This window comes from Podarcis pityusensis, assembly GCF_964106645.2.
Source record: "Podarcis pityusensis genome assembly, chromosome: 2".
Classification (NCBI taxonomy): Eukaryota; Metazoa; Chordata; class Lepidosauria; order Squamata; family Lacertidae; genus Podarcis; species Podarcis pityusensis.
Genome location: NC_138029.1, coordinates 124,682,176 through 124,703,202, shown reverse-complemented (window position 1 = coordinate 124,703,202; position 21,027 = coordinate 124,682,176). Strand labels below are relative to the sequence as shown.

Below are 21,027 nucleotides of genomic sequence, written 5' to 3'. Positions count from 1 at the left end.
TTCCTTTCCTGATGATCCATAGCTCAGAAATTCCCATTTTTACAGCCACCTAACATGGATTTGACTACTATGATCCCAAGGTCTCACTCCTGGTCCTTCCCTCCCAGTTCAGAATCCATGAACATGTAAAACTCTAGATCATTTATGAACAAGATAAAAAGCACCGGTCCCAATACCGATCCTCAGGGGACTCCACTTTCTACTCCTCTTCATTTGGAGAATTGTCCATTTATTCCTACATTTTGCTTCCTGCAACTTAACCAGTTCCTGATTCACAAGAGGACTTCTCTTCTTATTCCTTGACTTCTAATCTTGCATATGAGTCTTTGGTGACATACTTTGTCAAAAGCTGTTTGAAAGTCTATGTACATCATGTCAACAGGATCACCAGACAAATTTTCAGTTTTTCAAAAGAAGTCTTCTTGCTTCAAATAGCTTCTTTGGCTGTACTCATTAACCAAGCTGATATGATCTCGGCCCTCATGGTATCTTTCCTTATTTGGTGTATATACTCAACTTGAGTCTCTACTACAGTGTTCTTAAACAACTCCAAAGTGTTTGGGAGCGATTGACCCTCTTGATTTTGCCTTTCAACTTCCTTTTTACCAAGCTTTGTGGTGTGTATGCTTTGATGTATCTGAATCAGCCCCTATTTTCTGGTACTCCTGGTAAATCAATATCTTTTTTTTTTTGAAGAAGGAGGAAGCATCTTGTTCAGCGAGATCAAATACAATGGGGAAATCTGAATTAGGTATAATATTTTTTAAAAGCAAGAAGCACCTCCTTTTGCTTTAAATCAGTGAGATGAAACTCACTGAAACTATTCTGAGTATTTGCTGGGGCATTAAACGAAAATGTCAATGCATGGGGACCTGTGATTTAATTCATTCATTTATTAAAACATTTCTAGACATTTCCCATCAATATAACCCCTACACAGACACCTCTGTGATGATGATGATGATGATGATGATGATGATGGCCTTAAAATATCTCGTTCTTCTCCAATAAAAGAGAAAGAACTAAACCAGATATAGTTGGGTTGTATGTGGCATGTCAAAATGACAGAGATGTGGAACTGAGGACTGGAGTGATCATTTTGTGATATCATGGCAGTTGACATAGCTGTATTGTAACATTTGAATAATTTGATTAAAAAATCTATATGTATGTTCACTTGGTGAAAAGCAGTATTTCAATGTGTTTTACATTACAATTTAAGTTAACAACATTCAGCCATGTTCCCATGTAGAACTTGTCTTCTCTAAGAAGCTGTGATGTATGTTTGAGTGGCAGCTTTTCAGTAATAAGCAATATGAAATACATTCTCTCATTGTGTCTCATGGACCCTTAGGGAAGGTTGAATGCTGAGGCCATGATCCTTAGCATGAAAATTGGGGAGTTTCCTATTCTCAATCTGAAATGATTTTCTGGAAGTCTATCCATGGAATTAGCACCCCAGGTTTTTACTCATTGCCCTATGCTTGGAGTTGGAAGAGAGACTGGTTCTCTAATGGAGAAAAGTGAACAATAAGGTAACTCTCCTTCCCCTGTATAAGGCAGGCTTCTCCTTTACAGCTGGGTACAATTTTAGATGGAAAGAATGATTTTCAGTGGGAAGTGCACAATTCTTCCACCACGGCACAACATAATCTATGTAACTGAATGTGACTTCCATTTTCTCTGAATCAAGGGTGACTATGTGACATACTTTCCTCCGCAGCTGGATGGGTGGGAAGGACTGGCACATTCTTTCCTCCGCACTTGCCACTCAGGAGATCAATCTTAACCCCAGGCTCTTACCCAACATCACCCTGGGCTACAGCATCTACGATACCTTTTTTGAGGCAAGAACAACTACTGATGCCCTGACAGACCTCTTTGCTGGTGGGAAAATCAACATTCCAAACTACATCTGTGGAAAACGGAAGACACCACTAGCTGTTCTTGAAGGGGGTGAATCCGACATCTCCATGCACATTGCAAGCATTTCAGGAATCTACAAGATCCCACAAGTAAGAATTGGGTTCAAGTCAAACACAGCTGGCAACATTTGCCATCTTGTGAAAAACAATACAAAAACCAAGTTTTTCTTATGATAATGAATTTATTGCTTACTTTACATTGTACGTTGCTTTGAAACATTGCTTTTTATGCAATGGGAAGCCATACAAAGATATTTCAGTTTCAGGATCATTAGAAAAAAAGTGGATTGGACAAATTCACGGAGGATGGCTACTAGCCGGGATGCCTATTGCAGAGCTGGAGACACTGTTGGCATCTGTCTGGCTAAGTATAAAAGGGAGTGCACCTCCGAAGCGAAGTCAATCCACTGTGTTAGCAGAATCAAAACCAGATTCATAAGGCCCTTAATTATTTGGGTCCAGGACATCTCAAGAATGACATAATCCCTTGTACATGTCCCCAATCACTGAACTCTTGGGAGGAGTCACTCTTAGTGGCTCAGATGAACAGCTCATTTCCAACAAGAGCCACAATTGTGGAACTCATTTCACAGAACTCTCTTCCAGCTGAGGTCAGACAAGGTTACTTAAAAACCTTCCAGAGCCTAATGAAGACCTTTATTTTTAACAGCATGCAGTAGCCAGTTCAAATGAAATATGATCTTGTAGTTTTAACTTTTGTCTTTTTTAAATCGAACCTTTGAAAACTGCTTAGAGTCCATTCTCATCCTGAGGTCAAGTTCTGAAGCCGAGGTACTACTTCCGGGTTAGCAGAGTCTGTAACCCAAGGTACCACTTATAAATTGCTTAAATAAAAAAAGGTTATTTTAAAAATATTTGATGTTTATGCTAATTAAAAATTAAGTATGTCATAATCTTTCACATAGAAGTAAAGTATTCAATCATTGCCCTGAAAAACAAAACCCCAGTCTCTTTTTCTTTCCTCACCAGCTTAGTTATGGCTTTGTTCCTCATGATAAAGTCCAGTCCCCTTCTGTCTACCAAATGACACCAAAGCAAGAGACTCAGTACCAGGGGATGGTCCAACTCCTCTTGCATTTCAAGTGGACGTGGATCGGTCTCTTTGCTCCAGACAATGACAATGGAGAAAAGTTCCTGAGGACCTTGACACCCCTGATGACCAGCAACGAAATCTGTGTTGCCTTCACAAAAAGAGTACTACTACAAACCTGGCTGTGGTTACCCCACGAAGCCCCTGCAGTGTGGAGACAAGTCAATGTGTTTGTTTACTCTGCAGACTCTCAATATGGACTTTTTATAATCATGGAAGTACAGTCTTTACTTGAAAGGATAGAAACTGGAGGAAAAATCTGGATAATCACAGCTCTTCAGAACACAATCTTATTTGGTGATATTAAATCTTTCCGTTATGCCCATGGTTCTTTCTCCTTTGTAATGAAGACCAAAAAAATGACAAAATATAAATACTACGAGCCAATTTCATTTTATAGTCTAAACGTTTGGGAAAGAGTATATGTTTGTTCATATTCAAAGCATGCTTTTTCTGTGAAGGGTTGGGAAAAATGCAGGGAGAAGAAGAAGTGGCTAAGGATGCTGCCCCAGGAAAAGATTGAAGGAATCCAATCCCAAGACAGCTATGTGAATTACTTGAGCATCCAGGCTGTGGCTCAAGCCTTGAATGCAGCATATTCATTCAGCTCAAAGAGGATGTCGATTGTGGGCAAAGGAGGCAGGTTGGAACTTCCAAGGCTACACCCATGGCAGGTATATCCTTTTCTTTTGCAAACTGAAATTCATTATCCCAGCTATATGGAATCACCATGATAGGAATTTAGGGAGCAGCCTTAATACCAAATCAGACCAATAGACCATGTTGTTCAGCATTGTCAACACTGACTATTAGCAGTAGCAAAAGCCATTACAGAAAAGATGCAATAAAATGTGTTACACAGTTAAAGGAATTAATAAAAACAGGCACTTTATCATATAAGAGTTTTCTTCCCTGTAGAATTAAATTTATCATCCCTAGAAACATTTCTCATGAAACGTCAGAACAGGCCACTCTTTCAGAGACGTAGTAGGATAAAGGTAATATTTCTCAATTTTGTTCACTTTGGTCACCCTGGAAATGCTGAAGCAGAATGAGAGGACCTAATGAGCACCTTTGAGTCCTAGTTCTCTGGTCCTTATTAAGAGGCTATCGGGATGCATCATGGTTTCATGTTCTCTCAATGCTGGAGTTTCTTCTGTTGTAGCTTCATTCATTCTTGAAAGAGGTTCACCTCTATTCTAATACTTCATCTGAAGGACAGTACTTGGATGAGAATGGGGCACTGGCCATTGACTTCGATATTGTGAATTGGGTGCTGTTTCCTAATAACTCTCGGGCTAGAGTGAAAATTGGGAGCATAGAGAGACAGAAGTCCTCAAATCTGAAGTTCACCATTAACTCAGAAGCAATTGTGTGGCCGAAGCTGTTTAAGAAGGTAAGAGAAATTGTTATTCCCTGCGACATCTATAATTGTCTAATAACATGTTGAATAGTACAGATGATTGATTGCAGTCTTAGACATCCTTCTCTGGAGCTTAGTCCCATTGAGTTTAATGGAGTCTGTCTTGAGAAAACGTGTATAAGATTTCACAGTGAGTAGGAGACTTTCAGAAGCAGAGCAGAAGACCTTCCCCCCAACTTGGTGCTCTCCAGATATTGTGGACTACAACTCCCATCTGCCAAGGCCAACATTGGGCAAATATATCTGAGGGCAACAGGTTGGGTAAGACTGGAGTGAATTCTGCCCCATCTGTTTATTAGATCAAGAAAACAGAATGAAAACAGTGGAGCTCAGGGTGGTCTGTGTAGTTGAACACACGTTCAAATAAAAAAATTCTAAATGAACAGCAGAGGTCAAGACTTTTTCATCCAGTTGAAAAAGGCTTCTCAAAACAGGATTTTCTGCAGTTGATTCCAATAAGTGCAGATATGACACACAAGCAATCTAGGCACCATGTTCTGCACTAGGAGCAGCCTTTGGTGCCAACCTCAATGGCACTGTGGAGCCTTGGGAGTAAAATAGGAACCAGACAGTCCTCAGTCACAGCTGTGCAACCTAGCAGAAGATAGAGTGGCAGCAGTCTAAGGACTTTTGTTATTGCTGCTGGTCATAGGAGTGTGTGCGTGGTTCTGATATACTACCATTCATTTATTTAGTTAGGTTATTGTTTATTTTTCATGCTCCTTGTATTTTTCATGCTACCTTGTATGAAAAATGAAGCAGGAATCTTTAATAATAAATAAATAAATAAATAAATAAATAAATAAATAAATAAATAATGATTTATACCCAGCCCATCAGGCTGGGTTTCCCCAGCCACTCTGGGCGGCTTCCAACAAAATATTAAAATACTATAGTCCTTAGATATTAAAAGCTTCCCTAAACAGGGCTGCCTGCAGACATCCTCTAAAGGTCTGGTAGTTGTATTTATTTATTTAGTTAGGTTATTGTTTATTGTATTTTTCATGCTACCTTGTATACAGAAATGAAGCAGGTTGTTAAATAAGTAGAAACAACAAAGAGGTTTGTTTACTTGACGAGCTGCTCTGCAAAAGAAAACAAAAACATTAATTTTCATTAAAAAGGGCCTTTAGGCCATTAGAAACAGACATGCCTTCTGTTTATGCCTAGACTATTCCTCGCTCAAGATGCACAGAGAGCTGTCAGCCTGGATATGCCAAGAAAATTCAGGAAGGGAGGCCACATTGCTGCTATGATTGTTCTCCGTGCCCAGAAGGCACAATCTCAACACAGGAAGGTAGGACAGCACCTCAGAGGAAAGGGCCTTCAATGGGAAGATGGGGCAAATATTTCAGCCAGGCTCAAGCTGATACTTGTAATGGTATTCAATTTTACTCCCTCCTTCCCAACAACACAATTTTCTTTCCTGACCTCTCCTATGGGCCCACCTTTCCCCACAAATGCAACAAATTAGGATTGTTGTTTTCTCTATGCAGATGCTGATGAATGTTTTAAATGTCCAGAAGATCAGCATCCAAATGAGGACCGGCATCAATGTGTCCCTAAATTAATCACCTTCTTATCCTATGAAGAATCTTTGGGGATCCTCTTGGCTTCTTCTGCCGTCTTCTTGTCCTTAATCACAGGCATTGTGTTTGGAATCTTTGTTAAATCCAGGAACACTCCCATCGTCAAAGCCAACAACCGAGACCTGTCCTACATCCTCCTCATCTTTCTCCTGCTCTCCTTTTTGTCCTCCTTCTTCTTCATTGGACAACCTACAAAAGCAACCTGCCTTATGCAACAAGTGGCCTTTAGCACCATCTTCTCAGTTGCTGTCTCTTCTATCTTGGCAAAAACTATCACTGTGGTCATGGCCTTCCTGGCAGCTAAGCCTGGGAACAGGGGGAGGAGATGGCTGGGGAAGGGTTTTGCACACTCTGTTGTCATTTGCTGCTCCAGTGTCCAAGTTCTCATCTGCACCATCTGGCTTGGGGTCTCTCCCCCATTCCCAGACTCAAACATGCACTCCCAACCTGGAGAGATCATCCTGCAATGCAACGAAGGGTCTGCTGCTATGTTTTATGGTTCCCTGAGCTACATGGGCTTCCTGGCTGCCATCTGCTTCACAGTGGCTTTCCTAGCCAGGAAGCTGCCTGGGGCCTTCAATGAAGCCAAGCTGATCACCTTCAGCATGCTGGTCTTCTGCAGTGTTTGGGTGTCCTTTGTTCCCACCTACCTGAGCTCAAAGGGGAAGTACATGGTAGCCGTGCAGGTCTTTTCTATCTTGGCCTCCAGTGCTGGGCTTCTGGGCTGCATCTTCCTCCCCAAGTGCTATATTATAATATTGAGGCCTGATCTGAATATGAGGAAGCAGCTGAGAACAAAAAATTAAACATGGCATTTGGGATATGTGAAAATCCCCCACTAGAATCTTGACTTGATAAGCTTATAGAGGGAATGAGTTTGTTTGTTTTTCTAGATCCTAGGCCTCTCATTCTTCAGAAGGCGCCAATACACTCTATAATTATTTCTGTATGTGTGTCCAAATGCCTTCCTACTACTGCAATGTACCGCTCACCAGGTATAAGGTAAGTCAGAGATCTGAAAAGATCATTGTCAGCATTCCCTGTTTCCTTCACGTCACTTGTTTCTACACGCACACATGCTTCTTATTTTAATTTATGTGCTCATGGTAGCATGTTTCTTAGGTTGGACATGAGATGAGTCTACCACTAGTGACAGTAGAAATTTAAACTGGTTCATTTAGGGGGGGTTTATATCTGTTAGAGGAACCAGATTTGCACAGAGGTGACTGTGGTCAGTTTCTGTACAATTATGTTAATCCCTTACTCCTGACATTGATTTCCACTTCTCCTTTTTCCAAGCAATTCTTAGTTGACCATCCCTCAGTGGCTGTTAACTCAAACTGATTGTTCACTTTTCAGCTGAGCGAATCAGACATAATCATGCATTTCTAGTGCAGTTCTCCGCTCTCTGACCCTTTAAAGCTGTTGACTGTGACCTGGCTCCTCAGACTGGGCAATTGATGTAAACTAAAAAGCTGATCCTTTTCCTCCAGCAAGGGGCGTGGAGACCAATAGCCCAAGTATGTGTCACGTAACCATCATGTCTCAAAGATGAACTATTCATTGGTTCAATTCTGCTGCAAGGAAGCGGAACATGTTTCCTGTCAGATCAAATGACAAAAATTAAGCAGCCATCTGAATCAACTGTACCTAGTTCCCAGCAGCCACTATGGCCAAGGATGAGGAGTGATGGGAGGTGGTATTGAAAGAGCTTGTAATGTGGGGCATTGATTGTGCAGATCACTGAAGAACTTGTATGGCTTGAACTGTGTTCACTTTGTAGATTAAATACATTCATAGTAGAAATGATTTCCCCCCTCTTGCCAGGGCGATATTCATCTGTTTTTCTGCTAAGGGTTCAAATTCTTGATTGCTGAAATTTCATGGGCTATATGTGGAACAGTCCCAAAGTTGCCAATTATCAACAATTTGAACTCTCAAAAAGAAATGGTGTTTTTGGAGAAATCTGAAAAGTATAGACACTTTTTTAAAAAGCTCATGGAACGGAAATATTTTGGTCAAATGGATCCTGATGAGGCTCTAAACTGGAAAGCTAGGAGAAAGCTTGGTACATTAAGGATTTGAATGAAGACTGTGATTTTGGACATGACATGGACATTTATTTTAGGTGGTCAGAAAGAATGTGACTGTTCTTAGCAGAAGTAAAGTCATTGGACCCAGACATGAAGAAAGGGCAACTTGGCAAAAGTTTTGTGCCATCTACAGAATTTGGGATGCCCGTGATCATGACCCCATGTAGGTATGTCCTGCTATCTATGCTAACCACAGGGAATGTGAGCAGTTTGACATCACAAATGATGCTTGACATAGGCAAATTGAAATTATGAAACCAGGTGTTTAAAGATCAAGCGGTTGTGTCCTCTTCAGAAACTGTTGGCTCTGGATAAAAGTCCCATTCTCTGGAAACATCTTACAATAAATCTCTTGTATAACCCATTTCCTGTGTGTTCTTATATGGTGCTTATAGCTGGCAATCTCCTCACAAACCAAGAATCCGTATTATAGCTGGTAGGAGCTGTCTGCAGCCATAGGTAAAGGTAAAGGGACCCCTGACCATTAGGTCCAGTCGTGACCGACTCTGGGGTTGCGGCGCTCATCTCGCTTTATTGGCCGAGGGAGCCGGCGTACAGCTTCCAGGTCACGTGGCCAGCATGACTAAGCCGCTTCTGGTGAACCAGAGCAGCGCACAGAAATGCCGTTTACCTTCCCGCCAGAGCGGTACCTATTTATCTACTTGCACTTTGATGTGCTTTCAAACGGCTAGGTTGGCAGGAGCAGTGACCGAGCAACAGGAGCTCCCCCCTCGTGGGGATTCGAACCGCCGACCTTCTGATCGGCAAGTCCTAGGCTCTATGGTTTAACCGACAGCGCCACCCACGTCCCTTTTTGTCTGCAGCCATACATCTCAGTTTAATTAAAATAAACTTGTTAAGAGTGGTGACACTAAATTAAAAAAAAACACATGAAAATAAAGAATATCAATTACCCTTGTGTCTTACAAATTTATCAGTAACCAATTATCAACAACTGTTTTGCAGAGCCAGATTAAATGTATTTCCATGTGAAATTCTAAACAGCAGACTGACCGGTATAACTTATCAGAATAGACTCTGCTTACGTTCTCAGGCTGTCAATTGTATGAAGCATATCTTACTACACTGTGATCTGTATAAACAAGCCAGGGGTCAATTAATTAAACCCTTATTGGTAAATTTACCTGGAAATTCTAAAACCTTCCATCTCAAGAATATTATAGAAGATAAGACAAATGATATTACCCTGGCCATGGCAAAAATTTTCTTGGATGTATTAAGAATTAGAAATCAACATGCTCTGGATAAAACATAGTGACTGCCTTGGGAAGTTTTCTCTGTATGTTGCTTTCAAAACCGCTTTTGTGTGTCTTTGGACCATAAAAAGGAATGTGTGTGTAAAATTAAAATCTTTCACAACAACAAAGATCCTCTGCCAGCCTATCCCTAAATTAGGGTGCTTTGATGAATAAACATCGATGACAGTGATATAAACTCTTGTTCTGGTGCTAAACATGAATTCCTTATCTGAATATGGGCTAGGCAGAATGCTTAGCTTAGCTCTGAATTACATGTGGTGAGAGCTCTCTAGAAATCAGGTCCTCTTTGCTTACTAGCTTCCTTTGGGACATCTTCCATTGCCTACGCTGCCACAAGGAGTACATAATAGAATAACAGAATCATAGAATTGTGGAGTTAAAATTTACAGCATGTACATCGTTAAAAGGAAATACATAAAAATTATGTATAGATGATACCTCATGCCAACTAAATTGTCCAAGATGTATAAAACAGGAAACAAGAATTGCTGGAAGTGTGGGGTGAAAGAAGGTGGTTTTTTCCACATATGGTGGTCATGTGATAAGGTAAAAACTTTTTGGGAAAGTACGGTATATACAATGAATTAAAGACGATCTTTAGGTACACATTTCTAAAAAATCAGAGGCATTCTTGTTGGGAATGCTGGGAGAGGATATTGATAAGAAGGATCAGAAATTGTTCCTATATGCAACAACTGCTGGCTCAGGTGTGGAAACAACAGCAAATGCCAACAGTAGAAAAGTGGCAGTACAAGGACATGGAATATGCGGAAATAGCCAAATTAACGGGGAAATTCAGGGCGATGAAAAACAACAGGGCGATGAAACCTTTCAAAAAGAATGGGGAAAATTTATGTTAAACATAGGATAAGGTGAAATAGTGAAATCAGTAGAATGGAAATAAACCTCATAATGGGAAATTAAAAGAAACTTTTTTGGATGTTAATGACAATATGAATTAAAATGTAAAGTACAATCAAGGTAACTAATTGTATCTGTAAATGAATATAGACAAACAACAAGACGTGTATATACAGAAAGATTTATTTGTATATAGACACTGCACGGATAAAGTTGAAAGAAGAACAACAATATACAAAATCAATAAAGACAATGCGAAAAACTTAGAGACAACATAAAAAAGGCAGAAGAAGGAAGGAGGGAAGTCAACTCTTAGGAGTAAATGTAAACTAATGTGTATATGTATAGTATGTAATCATAAAATCAATAAAGATTATCTTAAAAAAAAAAGAATTGTGGAGTTGGAAAGGACCCCTAGGGTCATCTAGTCCAACCCCTGCAATGACTAAAGCATCCATGGCAGATGACCATCCACTTAGAAACCTCCAGTGAAGGAGAGTCCACCAGCCTTGAAGGGAGTACAGTGGTACCTTGGTTCTCAAACCACTTGGAACCCAAACACTGCAAACCCGGAAGTAAGTGTTCTGGTTTGCAAACTTTTTCTGGAAGCCGAACGTGCTTCCATTTTGAGTGTTATGCTGTCTTTTTTGCGTCCTTTTTATTTTGTTTTTTTGACTGTGTGGAACCCAATTCAGCTACTGATTGATTGATTGATTGTGTGACTGCAGTACATTGTTTATTGCTTTCATTTTATGGATCAGTGGTCTTGTTAGATAGTAAAATCCATGTTAAATTGCTGTTTTAGGGGTTGTTTTTAAAAGTCTGGGATGGATTACTCCATTTTGCATTACTCTCTATGGGAAAGCGCACCTTGGTTTTGGAACAGACTTCCGGAACGGATTAAGTTTGAGAACCAAGGTAAACATGTTTTTCTCCTGCTCGGCACCTGCTCTCATAAGGTCTCAAAGGAAATCCCCCCTCCCCCCCTTACAATTATCAGAACCACAGTGATCTACACTTATTTTTTTCCGGAGTCTGAGGGATGCCCTCACACATCATTCAAATATTGCCTTTGGGAACATTACGGTAAACAACACAATCAAGGGTGCCAGGGGTTTATTTATTCCATTGTGCCAGAAAAGTTCGATGTATAAAATATGTTGCATGACACAGAGTCACTGGGACCAGGGCATCTGGCAGGTGAAGAGGTGGGGGAGAGAAGTCTGTGTGACTCTTAACAGGAAGCTGCCTTCTAGTTCAATACTGGCAGGCAGCAGCTCCTCAGCCCTACCTGGAACAGTGAGCAGAGACTGAACTTGCCACCTTCTGGTGTGAAACAGATGCTGAGCTATGGCCCTTTGTCTTTAGCCCTGAAGCTGGGAACTGTCTTGCAAGTATTTGGGTTGTCTTCCAATGAACTACTAATGGAGTTGGGAAGAACAATCACAAGGGAAGTGTAGCAGGCAGACCCAGAATGACAACACTCCTTCTCTTGCTGCCTCTTGCAATTTGCGGGATTCAGCAGAGGGCAAAATGCCCACTGAATCTGATTGGGGATCAAAACGGCGCACTGAATTTTTACAGGCCAGGAGACCACCTCATTAGTGGAGTCATATCTCCAAGATTCATTGGAGGTCAATATCCCTTCACCTTTTCCAGAACCCCCTTAAGCAGTCTTGAGTCGTAAGTAGTGATGTATTGATTCTGCTTCCTACCAACTCCCTGGCCCCTGCTTTCTGGTACTCCCTTGCTATCCCTTGTTTTTTGGGTAAATTGCTATCCCTTGTTTTCTGGTTTGCTTTTTTTGTTCCCTTTTTCTCATGGGCATCATAACTGAGGAAGTATATCATTCAGTGGGATCAAATACAACGGAAAAATATGGAGTATAGTTTTAAACGAAAGCAACAAACTCTCTTTTCTTGCAAACCTGTGATATGAAGATGATTGAATTAGGTTGTGTTTTCTTGGAATGTCTAAAGAAGAATGCCCTCATTCATTCATTGAGTGATTGAAAGATTTCTGTATGTCTTTTACATGTTTCAATGTGTGTGTGTGCTTTTTAAATTAAGTAATAAATTGAGTGAGGCCCTACAAAGCATGACTTGTTTCCTATAAGGTAGCAAATGCTGTGAGGTGTGCTTGAGTTGTAGCTTTTCTGAAGTAACCAAAATAACATTCATTCCCTTATTTGTCTCCCATGGAACATTGGGGGAAGATTGAATACTCAGACCATGTTCCTAGAAATGAAAATTAGATAGCAGGTGGAGAGAACCATTTCCAAGGGGGAGCAACGCATTTCTTTCTCCTTCCGGCACAACAAAATACACGCAATTGCAAAATATAAATGACTACTATGCTTAAGGAAGTGCAGTTCAGCGAGTATGACTCAGATAACTTTTTATCTAGTGCTCAGCAGAGCCCCATATCCCTAAGACTTCTTTTATTTATTAGTATTATTTATTATTAAATTTATAAACCACCCTTCATCAAAAGATCTCAAGGCAGTTCATCTTGGCTGCATTAAGGGCTGCTCTTCTCATACGCCCATTGTTGTTGTTTAGTCGTTTAGTCGTGTCCGACTCTTCCTGACCCCCTGGACCAGAGCACACCAGGCACTCCTGTCTTCCACTGCCTCCCGCAGTTTGGTCAAACTCATGCTGGTAGCTTCGAGAACACTGTTCAACCATCTCGTCCTCCGTCGTCCCCTTCTCCTCGTGCCCTCCATCTTTCCCAACATCAGGGTCTTTTCCAGGGAGTCTTCTCTTCTCATGAGGTGGCCAAAGTATTGGAGTCTCAGCTTCACGGTCTGTCCTTCCAGTGAGCACTCAGGGCTGATTTCCTTCAGAATTGAGAGGTTTGATCTTCTTGCAGTCCATGGGACTCTCAAGAGTCTCCTCCAGCACCATAATTCAAAAGCATAAATTCTTCGGCGATCAGCCTTCTTTATGGTCCAGCTCTCACTTCCATACATCACTACTGGGAAAACCATAGCTTTAACTATACGGACCTCTGTTGGCAAGGTGATGTCTCTGCTTTTTTAGATGCTGTCATACGCCCATTACAAACATGCAAACCATTATTTGATAAACAATTTTTGTGAGATACACAATGCCTAGAGAGGTCATTTGATACAGTGGCAGCTGCTAACCACTGATCCTGGTGGTAAACAAAAAAGGGCTGATTTCTGGTTTTCCCAACATCCTTCTCCTTTGCAAAAAAAGTGCTGCAGACATGGGTACTGGTAGACCTAGGTCCCACTTCGCCAAACCTACTGGTCTCATTTCATATTTGGTTTTATGTATACGGGGGGGAATGTGACTTTCATTTTCACTGGTTCAGGGATGACTATGCGATGCATTTTATTTGACAGATGGATTGGTGGAAGGAACTGGCACTTTCTTTCTTTCTCACTTGCCATTCAGGAGATCAATCATAACCCCAGGCTCTTACCTAACATCACTCTGGGCTACAGCATCTATGATACCTATTTTGATGGAAGAACGACTTCTGATGCCCTGACAGACCTCCTTGCTGGTGGGAAAATCAACATTCCAAACTACAGCTGTGGAAGACGGGGAGAACTGCTGGCGGTTCTTGAAGGTGGCAAATCAGACATCTCCACACACATTGCAAGCATGTTGGGTACCTACAAGATCCCACAGGTAAGAACTGGGTTCATGTCAAGCATGTTAGGATAGTTCCATTCCACCTTTAGAACAGATGTGTGGATTGTTGTATGTCACATGTCTGTTTACTTCCAGCACAGTCTGCTGGGAACTTCCGCTTGTATACTGCTGTTTGCTTGGACATGAAGGGTAGCAGACATGTTTTTCCGTTGTTCCTGAACTATGCTGAATAAACGCCTGTAAATAATGCTTACACATGTCTCTGTCCGCCACTTCTGTTGTGAGAAGTTATTCACTCTGCTGATAAGAGCGTGCTCAGTCTCTAAAGGTTTCTGAGGCTCGAATTGCTGATTGATGCTATTCTGAGAACTGGAGTTCACCCAGCTGCCGGCTGGTGGCTGGGTGAATGCATTGATGAATGTTTTATATTTGGCAGGAAAAGACATTCCAGCAGATTTGTTATCTAAACCTGTGAATAGATAGCAACATTTGAATTAGGCAAAAATGTTACAAATGTATGAACAACCTGGCTGCTGAATTCTGCACTAAATAAGTTTCCAAACCATCTTCAGAGGCAGCCCTATGTATAACACATTGCAGTAATTTAACCTTGGGGTTACCAAAGCACAGACAATAGTTAGGCTATCCCTGTTCAGATAGGGGCAGAGCTGGGCCACCAGTCAAAGCTGATGGAAGGCACTCCGGGCCACTGAGGCCACCTGATATTTGAGTTTTACCTTAATTAAATTTGTCATCATATTTCACAAAGAAGTATCAAAGCTTTGTCCTAAGAAACAAAACACCAGTCTGTCTACCTTTCCTTACCAGCTCAGTTATGGCTTTGTTCTTAAGGATAAAGTCCATTCCCCTTTTGTCTATAGAATGGCCCCCAATGAAGAAACTCAGTACCACGGGATGGTCCAACTCCTCCTGTATTTCAAATGGACATGGGTCAGCCTCTTTGCTCCAGACAACGATAATGGAGAAAGGTTCCTGAGCACCTTGACCCCTCTGATGACCAGCAATGAGATTTGTGTTGCCTTCTCAAAAAAAGTACTACTACAAACTTGGCAGTGGATACCCCATGAACCACCTGCCATGTGGAGACAAGTCAATGTCTTTGTTTACTATGCAGACTATCAAGATGGACTTTTTATAATCATGGAGGTAGAATCCTTCCTTGAAAGGATACAGACTGGGGGGAAAGTCTGGATAACAACAGCGCTTCCAAATAAAATCTTGACATATGAGACTGGAGCCTTCCGGTATGCCCATGGTTCTTTGTCCTTTGTAATGAAGACCAAAAAAAGGACAAAGTATGACTACTATGAGCCAGTGTATTCTCCTACTTGGTGGAAAGGATTCGATTGTTCATATTCAAAGCATGTATTGTCCGTGAGGGGTTGGGACAGATGCAGGGAGAGGGAGAATCTGGAGATGCCGCCTCAGGAGGAGATTGAAAGAATCCTGTCACAAGATAGCTACATCAATTACTATAGTGTTCAAGCTGTGGCTCAGGCCTTAAAAATAGCATATACATCTGGATCCAAGAAGAGGCAGATGGTGGGTGGAGACATTGTTGAACCTCCAAGGCTACAGCCATGGCAGGTACACCATTTTCTTTTTGCAAACTATAATTCATTGTCTAGAATTGACATGATAGCAATTCCATAAGCTGCCTTACACCGAATTAGATCATTGTTCTACCTAGGGAATATTTCCCAGCACTACTCAGAGATGCCACCGGGAAATGAAGCTAATACCGTCTGCATCCAGAGCAGATGCATTCCCCCTGAACCCTTTCCTGCATCCAGAGTCAAGCATAGCATTTCATTTATTGCTACAAATTTACAAGGCACCCTTTAACACATGAGCATGATCCCAGGCCATTTTGCAAGAATGCATAAGAACACTCACTAAATGCTGGCGTTTTCCATGTCATATTAGCTTCATCCTTTCTTGAAAGAAGTGTGGCTCTCTTCAAATACTTCAGATGCTGGACAATACTTGGATGAGAATGGGGCAGTGGCCATTGACTTCGATCTTGTGAATTGGGTGCTGTTTCCTAATGATTCTCGTGGTAGAGTGAAAATTGGAAGCATAAAGAGACAGAAGTCCTCAAATCCGAAGTTCACCATTAACCCAGAAGCAATTGTGTGGCCCAAGCTGTTTAAGAAGGTAGGAGAAATTATGTTATTCCCTATGGCGTCTATTATCTGAAAAGGTCTTCAGATCTAAATGTCACCATCAACCCAGAAGCAATTGCATGGCCCTTCTGCTCTAACAAGGTAGGCAAAATTATTTGTGTCATTTAATTAACCAAGACATAGTTTGTTGAATATTACAATTGGGACTTGCTATTTCTGGTCAGTGACCAAAATAAATAAATTCATTCAGGCTGCAATAGATTGTAATGGATTGCTTTAAAGTCATTCAGCACCAGATGAAAAGAAAAAAATGACCCCAAACCGCCCTGTCTCAAACTATTCTGTATTTTTAGAACAAAGGCAGCAACCCTACTGGTGACATATCCCCCAAATCTACCCTGAAGGGTCACATGGGTAGGCAAACTAAGGCCCGGGGGCTGGATGCAGCCCAATCACATTCTCAATCCGGCCCGCAGACGGTCCAGGAATCAGCGTGTTTTTACATGAGTAGAATGTGTTCTTTTATTTAAAATGCATCTCTGGGTTATTTGTGGGGCATAGGAATTCATTCATTATTATTTTTCAAAATATAGTCTGGCCCCCCACAAGGTCTGAGGGACAGTGGACCGGCCCCCTGCTGAAAAAGTTTGCTGACCCCTGGGTCAGTACAACCTATAGAACAGCTCACAGGAGCAGGAGAGTGGGTCTTGCTCCATCTGGTGGGCAGAAATGCTTGTATTGAAGGCACAATCCAAAAACTGAGGTGTTGAAACCCTACCTTTAGAGGTAAATATCCCACTGTGCTCTTCTCAAAAGCTGTGACCTGATTCCATAGACACAAATGCTCCTAACACTTTCTCCTCGATGTTCCTTCTCCTGTGTGGTGTAGTGTTTAAGAGCGGTAGACTCATAAACTGGTGAACCGGGTTTGCGCCTCTGCTCCTCCACATGCAGCTGCTGGGTGACCTTGGGCCAGTCACACTTCTTTGAAGTCTCTCAGCCCCACTCACCTCACAGAGTGTTTGCTGTGGGGGAAGAAGGGAAACGAAAATGCTAGCCGCTTTGAGACTCCTTCAGGTAGTGATAAAGCGGGATATCAAATCCAAACTCTTCTTCTTCTTCTTCTCTTCTTGTTGCAAACCACAGAGCCAGAGGAGAGCATGTGTGAGCCGTGAGTCTTCTTCTTCTTATGCTTACAATGTGCCGTGTTCAAGATGCACAGAGAGCTGTCGCCCTGGATATGCCAAGAAGGTGCAGGAAGGGAAGCCACCATGTTGCTACGATTGTGCTCCCTGCTCCGAAGGGACCATCTCCACTCAGGAAGGTAGGAGAGGACGTCAGAGGAAAGGGCTTTTCCTGGGAGGATGAAGCAAAAAGTTGAGCTAGCCCAAACAAGACATTTGTAATTCGAGTTTAGCTTACAGCTCCCACCACTGTTTCGCTGGGCACGGGGTAGCTTTTTGTTATTGCTTCCTATGAATGGAATGGCCTTCCCAAGGAGGGCTAATCTGTTGCCAACTGCATGGTCCTTCTGGCACCAGGAGAAGAAGCCTTTATTTACTCACTCACTCCATCATGTAGAATCTGGATTTAATGATCCACTCTACAGCATTTTATTCCATGATTTTTAACTTCTACCAGTAATATTGCAGGTAGTACACATATTTGAATCTGATGTTTCTGGGCTATCTAGGTGGGTTGAGAGAAAGTGGAAAAGATAAGTCAGGGTGCATTGGTTTCACCAAACCTGTGGACTTTTAAAATGGGGCATCTTCCAGACAGTGATTTCATAGGAGGTATTGTCTTGCTCTGGGGCCCAGTCAGTCCTAGGGCCAATGAGGTAAAGGTAAAGGTACCCCTGACCATTAGGTCCAGTAACAAACGACTCGGGGGTTGCGCGCTCATCTCGCTCTATAGGCTGAGGGAGCCGGCGTTTGTCCACAGACAGCTTCCGAGTCATGTGGCCAGCATGACTAAGCCGCTTCTGGCGAGCCAGAGCAGCGCACGGAAACGCCATTTATCTTCCCGCCGGAGCAGTACCTATTTATCTACTTGCACTTTGACGTGCTTTCAAACTGCTAGGTTGGCAGGAGCTGGGACAGAGCAACGGGAGCTCACCCCGTCACGGGGATTCGAACCACAGATCTTCTGATTGGCAAGCCCTAGGCTCTGTGGTTTAGACCACAGCACCACCCACGTCCCATAGGGCCAATGAGAGGGCCCAGCTATTTCACTGTGGCCTCTATCAGTTTAAGGCAGTGTTTCCCAAACTTAGGACTACAACTCCCATCATCCCTAACTAGTGGGACCAGTAGTCAGGGATGACGGGAATTGTGGTCCAAACTCTAAAGTGTCTTCAAACTCTGGCTTTGTCTTCAAACTATCTAGGAGCTGGAGGAGGAGGCACACCAATTGCCCTCAGCCACAGAGCCCCTTTTCCTTGGTTTTCATAATGGCTCACCACCTTTCTTTTGTTCTTCTAATGGTTCATCTCCCAGGCGATTACTTAATGAGGAAAGTAGCCTGGCTTTTTAAGATTTTCATACTTCCTGGGTCTGGGGATTAAGTATCTGGCAGCCACAAACTCATAACATTAAGGTTTAGCCATAATACACTGGAATCTGCCTTTATACGAAGTCATTCCAATGATCTAACTAACCCAGGTGTCTAGAACTTTTTCTTACTGGTGGGCCAGATCTTAATTTCCCCAAATCTTGGCAGGCCAGGCCAAATTTAGCAGCTGGGTGCTGCTCACAACCTGTCAGTCACCTGTTGCAACAAAAATGTCAGGTAATTTCCATGCTTTAAAGCCCCAATTGCATTTCAGAGTACAGTGTAGGCTTTGTTGAAAATTGTTTGGAGGCAGCCCAGCACTGTTCCACTAACGTCTGATATTTGGGTGTCCAAAATGCAGCACAGTGATGTTTACAAGGGGCTTTCTAACTGCCACATGCTGTGGTTTGTACCTCTGGTTTTTGAGTGTTGAAAGAACAGCAGTGGAAACAGAGAAGTGGCTTCCCTTCCTAGAGCAATGCATGCTGCCACCCAGTAAATGGAAAACGAGGGAGCAATCTTTGAGCTCCCAATAGTTCCTTTCAAGCCCTACCCTGATGTCAGGTGTAGTGTACATGAGGGTCACTTCCCAAAATTGGATTTGCAGGTCAAATGGAGAGTCCAAGTGGGCCACGTATCACCCATGGGCTGGAGGTTGCTCTTCCCTGGTCTACATTAGCTGGAAGAGGCTCTGACACATCTTACAAAGTCTCTTTTTCTCTATGCAGATGCCAATAAATGCACCAAATGCCCAGAATATCAGCATCCAAACAAGGACCGAACTCGATGTGTCCCCAAAGTCACCACCTTCCTCTCCTATGAAGAATCTTTGGGAAGATTCCTGATTTCCTTTGCCCTCTTCTTTTCCTTAACCACAGGCATTGTGTTAGGAATCTTCATTAAATTTCTTGACACGCCTTTAGTCAAAGCCAACAACCGAGACCTCTCCTACATCCTCCTCATCTCCCTTCTGCTCTCCTTTTTGTCCTCTTTTATCTTCATCGGCCAGCCAAGGAAAGTGACCTGCCTTTTCCGACAGATGGCCTTCAGCATCATCTTCTCAGTTGCTGTTTCTTCTGTCTTGGCCAAAACCATCATGGTGGTGTTGGCTTTCCTGGCCTCAAAGCCAGGAAGCAGCATGAGGAAATGGCTGGGGAAAAGTTTGGCCAACTCTATTGTCATTTCCTGTTCCAGTCTCCAAGTTGTCATCTGCACCCTATGGCTGGGTCTGTCTCCCCCATTCCCAGAATCCGACATGCACTCCCAACTTGGAGAGATTATCTTGCAATGCAATGAAGGATCTGCTGCCATGTTTTATGTTGCCCTCAGCTACATGGGCTTCCTGGCTGCCATCTGCTTCACAGTGGCTTTCCTAGCCAGGCAGCTGCCTGGGGCCTTCAATGAAGCCAAGCTGATCACCTTCAGCATGCTGGTCTTCTGCAGTGTTTGGGTGTCCTTTGTGCCCACCTACCTGAGCACCAAGGGGAAATACATGGTAGCCGTGCAAGTCTTCTCTATGCTGGCCTCCAGTGCTGGGCTCCTGGGCTGCATCTTCATCCCAAAGTGCTACATTATCATACTCAGGCCTGATCTGAACACAAAGGAACAGATGATGGCCAAAAACTAAGCATGGCATTTAATTCTTAGTACTAGAGGTATGGACAAATTCTGCACTAGAATATGGACTGGACCCCTAGATAAGGATGATTACACTGTAGGTGTGAAGGCTTCGTTGGACTCCCAACATCTGGATGAGCAGCCCCAATAATGTTCTGTTTTTATATGCCACTGCAACCCAAAATAAGTTTTGAGCTACTCCAAATAATATATATTTATAACCAACAGACCTGTCTCCTTCATATTTCTTTCCATTCAAATCCATTGTTTTAACTGAACCTTCTTCAATTCATTTTCACCCCAGCGCTCTCTCTCTCTCTCTCTCTCTCTCTCTCTCTCTCTCTCTCACACACACACACACACACACAGAGAGAGAGAGGGAACCACATGAGGATTCTGCCTTAGAAATCATTTTTTTAGGATTTAGGATTTAAACTGCCCTAGTGAAAAAAGAGAAACATTACTACATGACCTAGCCTGCAAGAATAAATGGTTTGCTAAAATTCTGCTTCCATGTGTCCATGCAGTTTAGAACAAGAAAGTAATATTGTACAAAGCTGAACTAAGGGACGAACAGTTTTATTTAGAAATGTTAATACATGCTGAAACTTGCTTGTACTTTTTCATTTCCAGTGGTACTTGTGTGTCAATTTATGCATAAATATTTGCTGGGTCCTCAGAGTCTCCATGATGCCGATAATGTTTGGAGAATCTCCATGTGCTTGAATAAAAAGAGCTTTTGAGATGAATCTGAGTGTGATTATTGATTTCCACAACAAAACTAAAAATCAGGCCGTGCCAA

The 21,027-nt window shown here is 42.3% G+C and overlaps 2 protein-coding genes across 4 annotated transcripts in view; both read left to right on the top strand.

Annotated features, from left to right (window-relative positions):
- Positions 1-4,271, top strand: part of LOC308469935 (vomeronasal type-2 receptor 26-like) — an 18,847-nt gene extending 14,576 nt beyond the window's left edge. The window contains exons 2-3 of the mRNA XM_080993057.1: positions 1,724-2,015; positions 2,916-4,271. Coding sequence (XP_080849183.1) covers positions 1,728-2,015; positions 2,916-3,770 — 1,143 coding nt within the window. The 5' untranslated portion in view covers positions 1,724-1,727 and the 3' untranslated portion in view covers positions 3,771-4,271. The remainder of the gene's footprint in view (positions 1-1,723; positions 2,016-2,915) is intronic.
- LOC308469397 (vomeronasal type-2 receptor 26-like) overlaps positions 1-21,027 on the top strand; it is a 27,370-nt gene extending 6,343 nt beyond the window's left edge. Inside the window, exons 2-7 of one of the 3 annotated variants that reach the window (XM_080991786.1) lie at positions 5,630-5,756; positions 13,705-13,944; positions 14,737-15,516; positions 15,856-16,086; positions 17,202-17,379; positions 19,337-21,027. In XM_080991786.1, the coding sequence (XP_080847912.1) occupies positions 5,673-5,756; positions 13,705-13,944; positions 14,737-15,516; positions 15,856-16,086; positions 17,202-17,379; positions 19,337-20,235 (2,412 nt within the window). In that variant the 5' untranslated portion in view covers positions 5,630-5,672 and the 3' untranslated portion in view covers positions 20,236-21,027. Of the gene's footprint in view, positions 1-5,629; positions 5,757-13,557; positions 13,945-14,736; positions 15,517-15,855; positions 16,087-17,201; positions 17,380-19,336 lie in introns of those variants that run through there. The other 2 variants (XM_080991785.1, XM_080991787.1) reach the window with 2 other exon arrangements.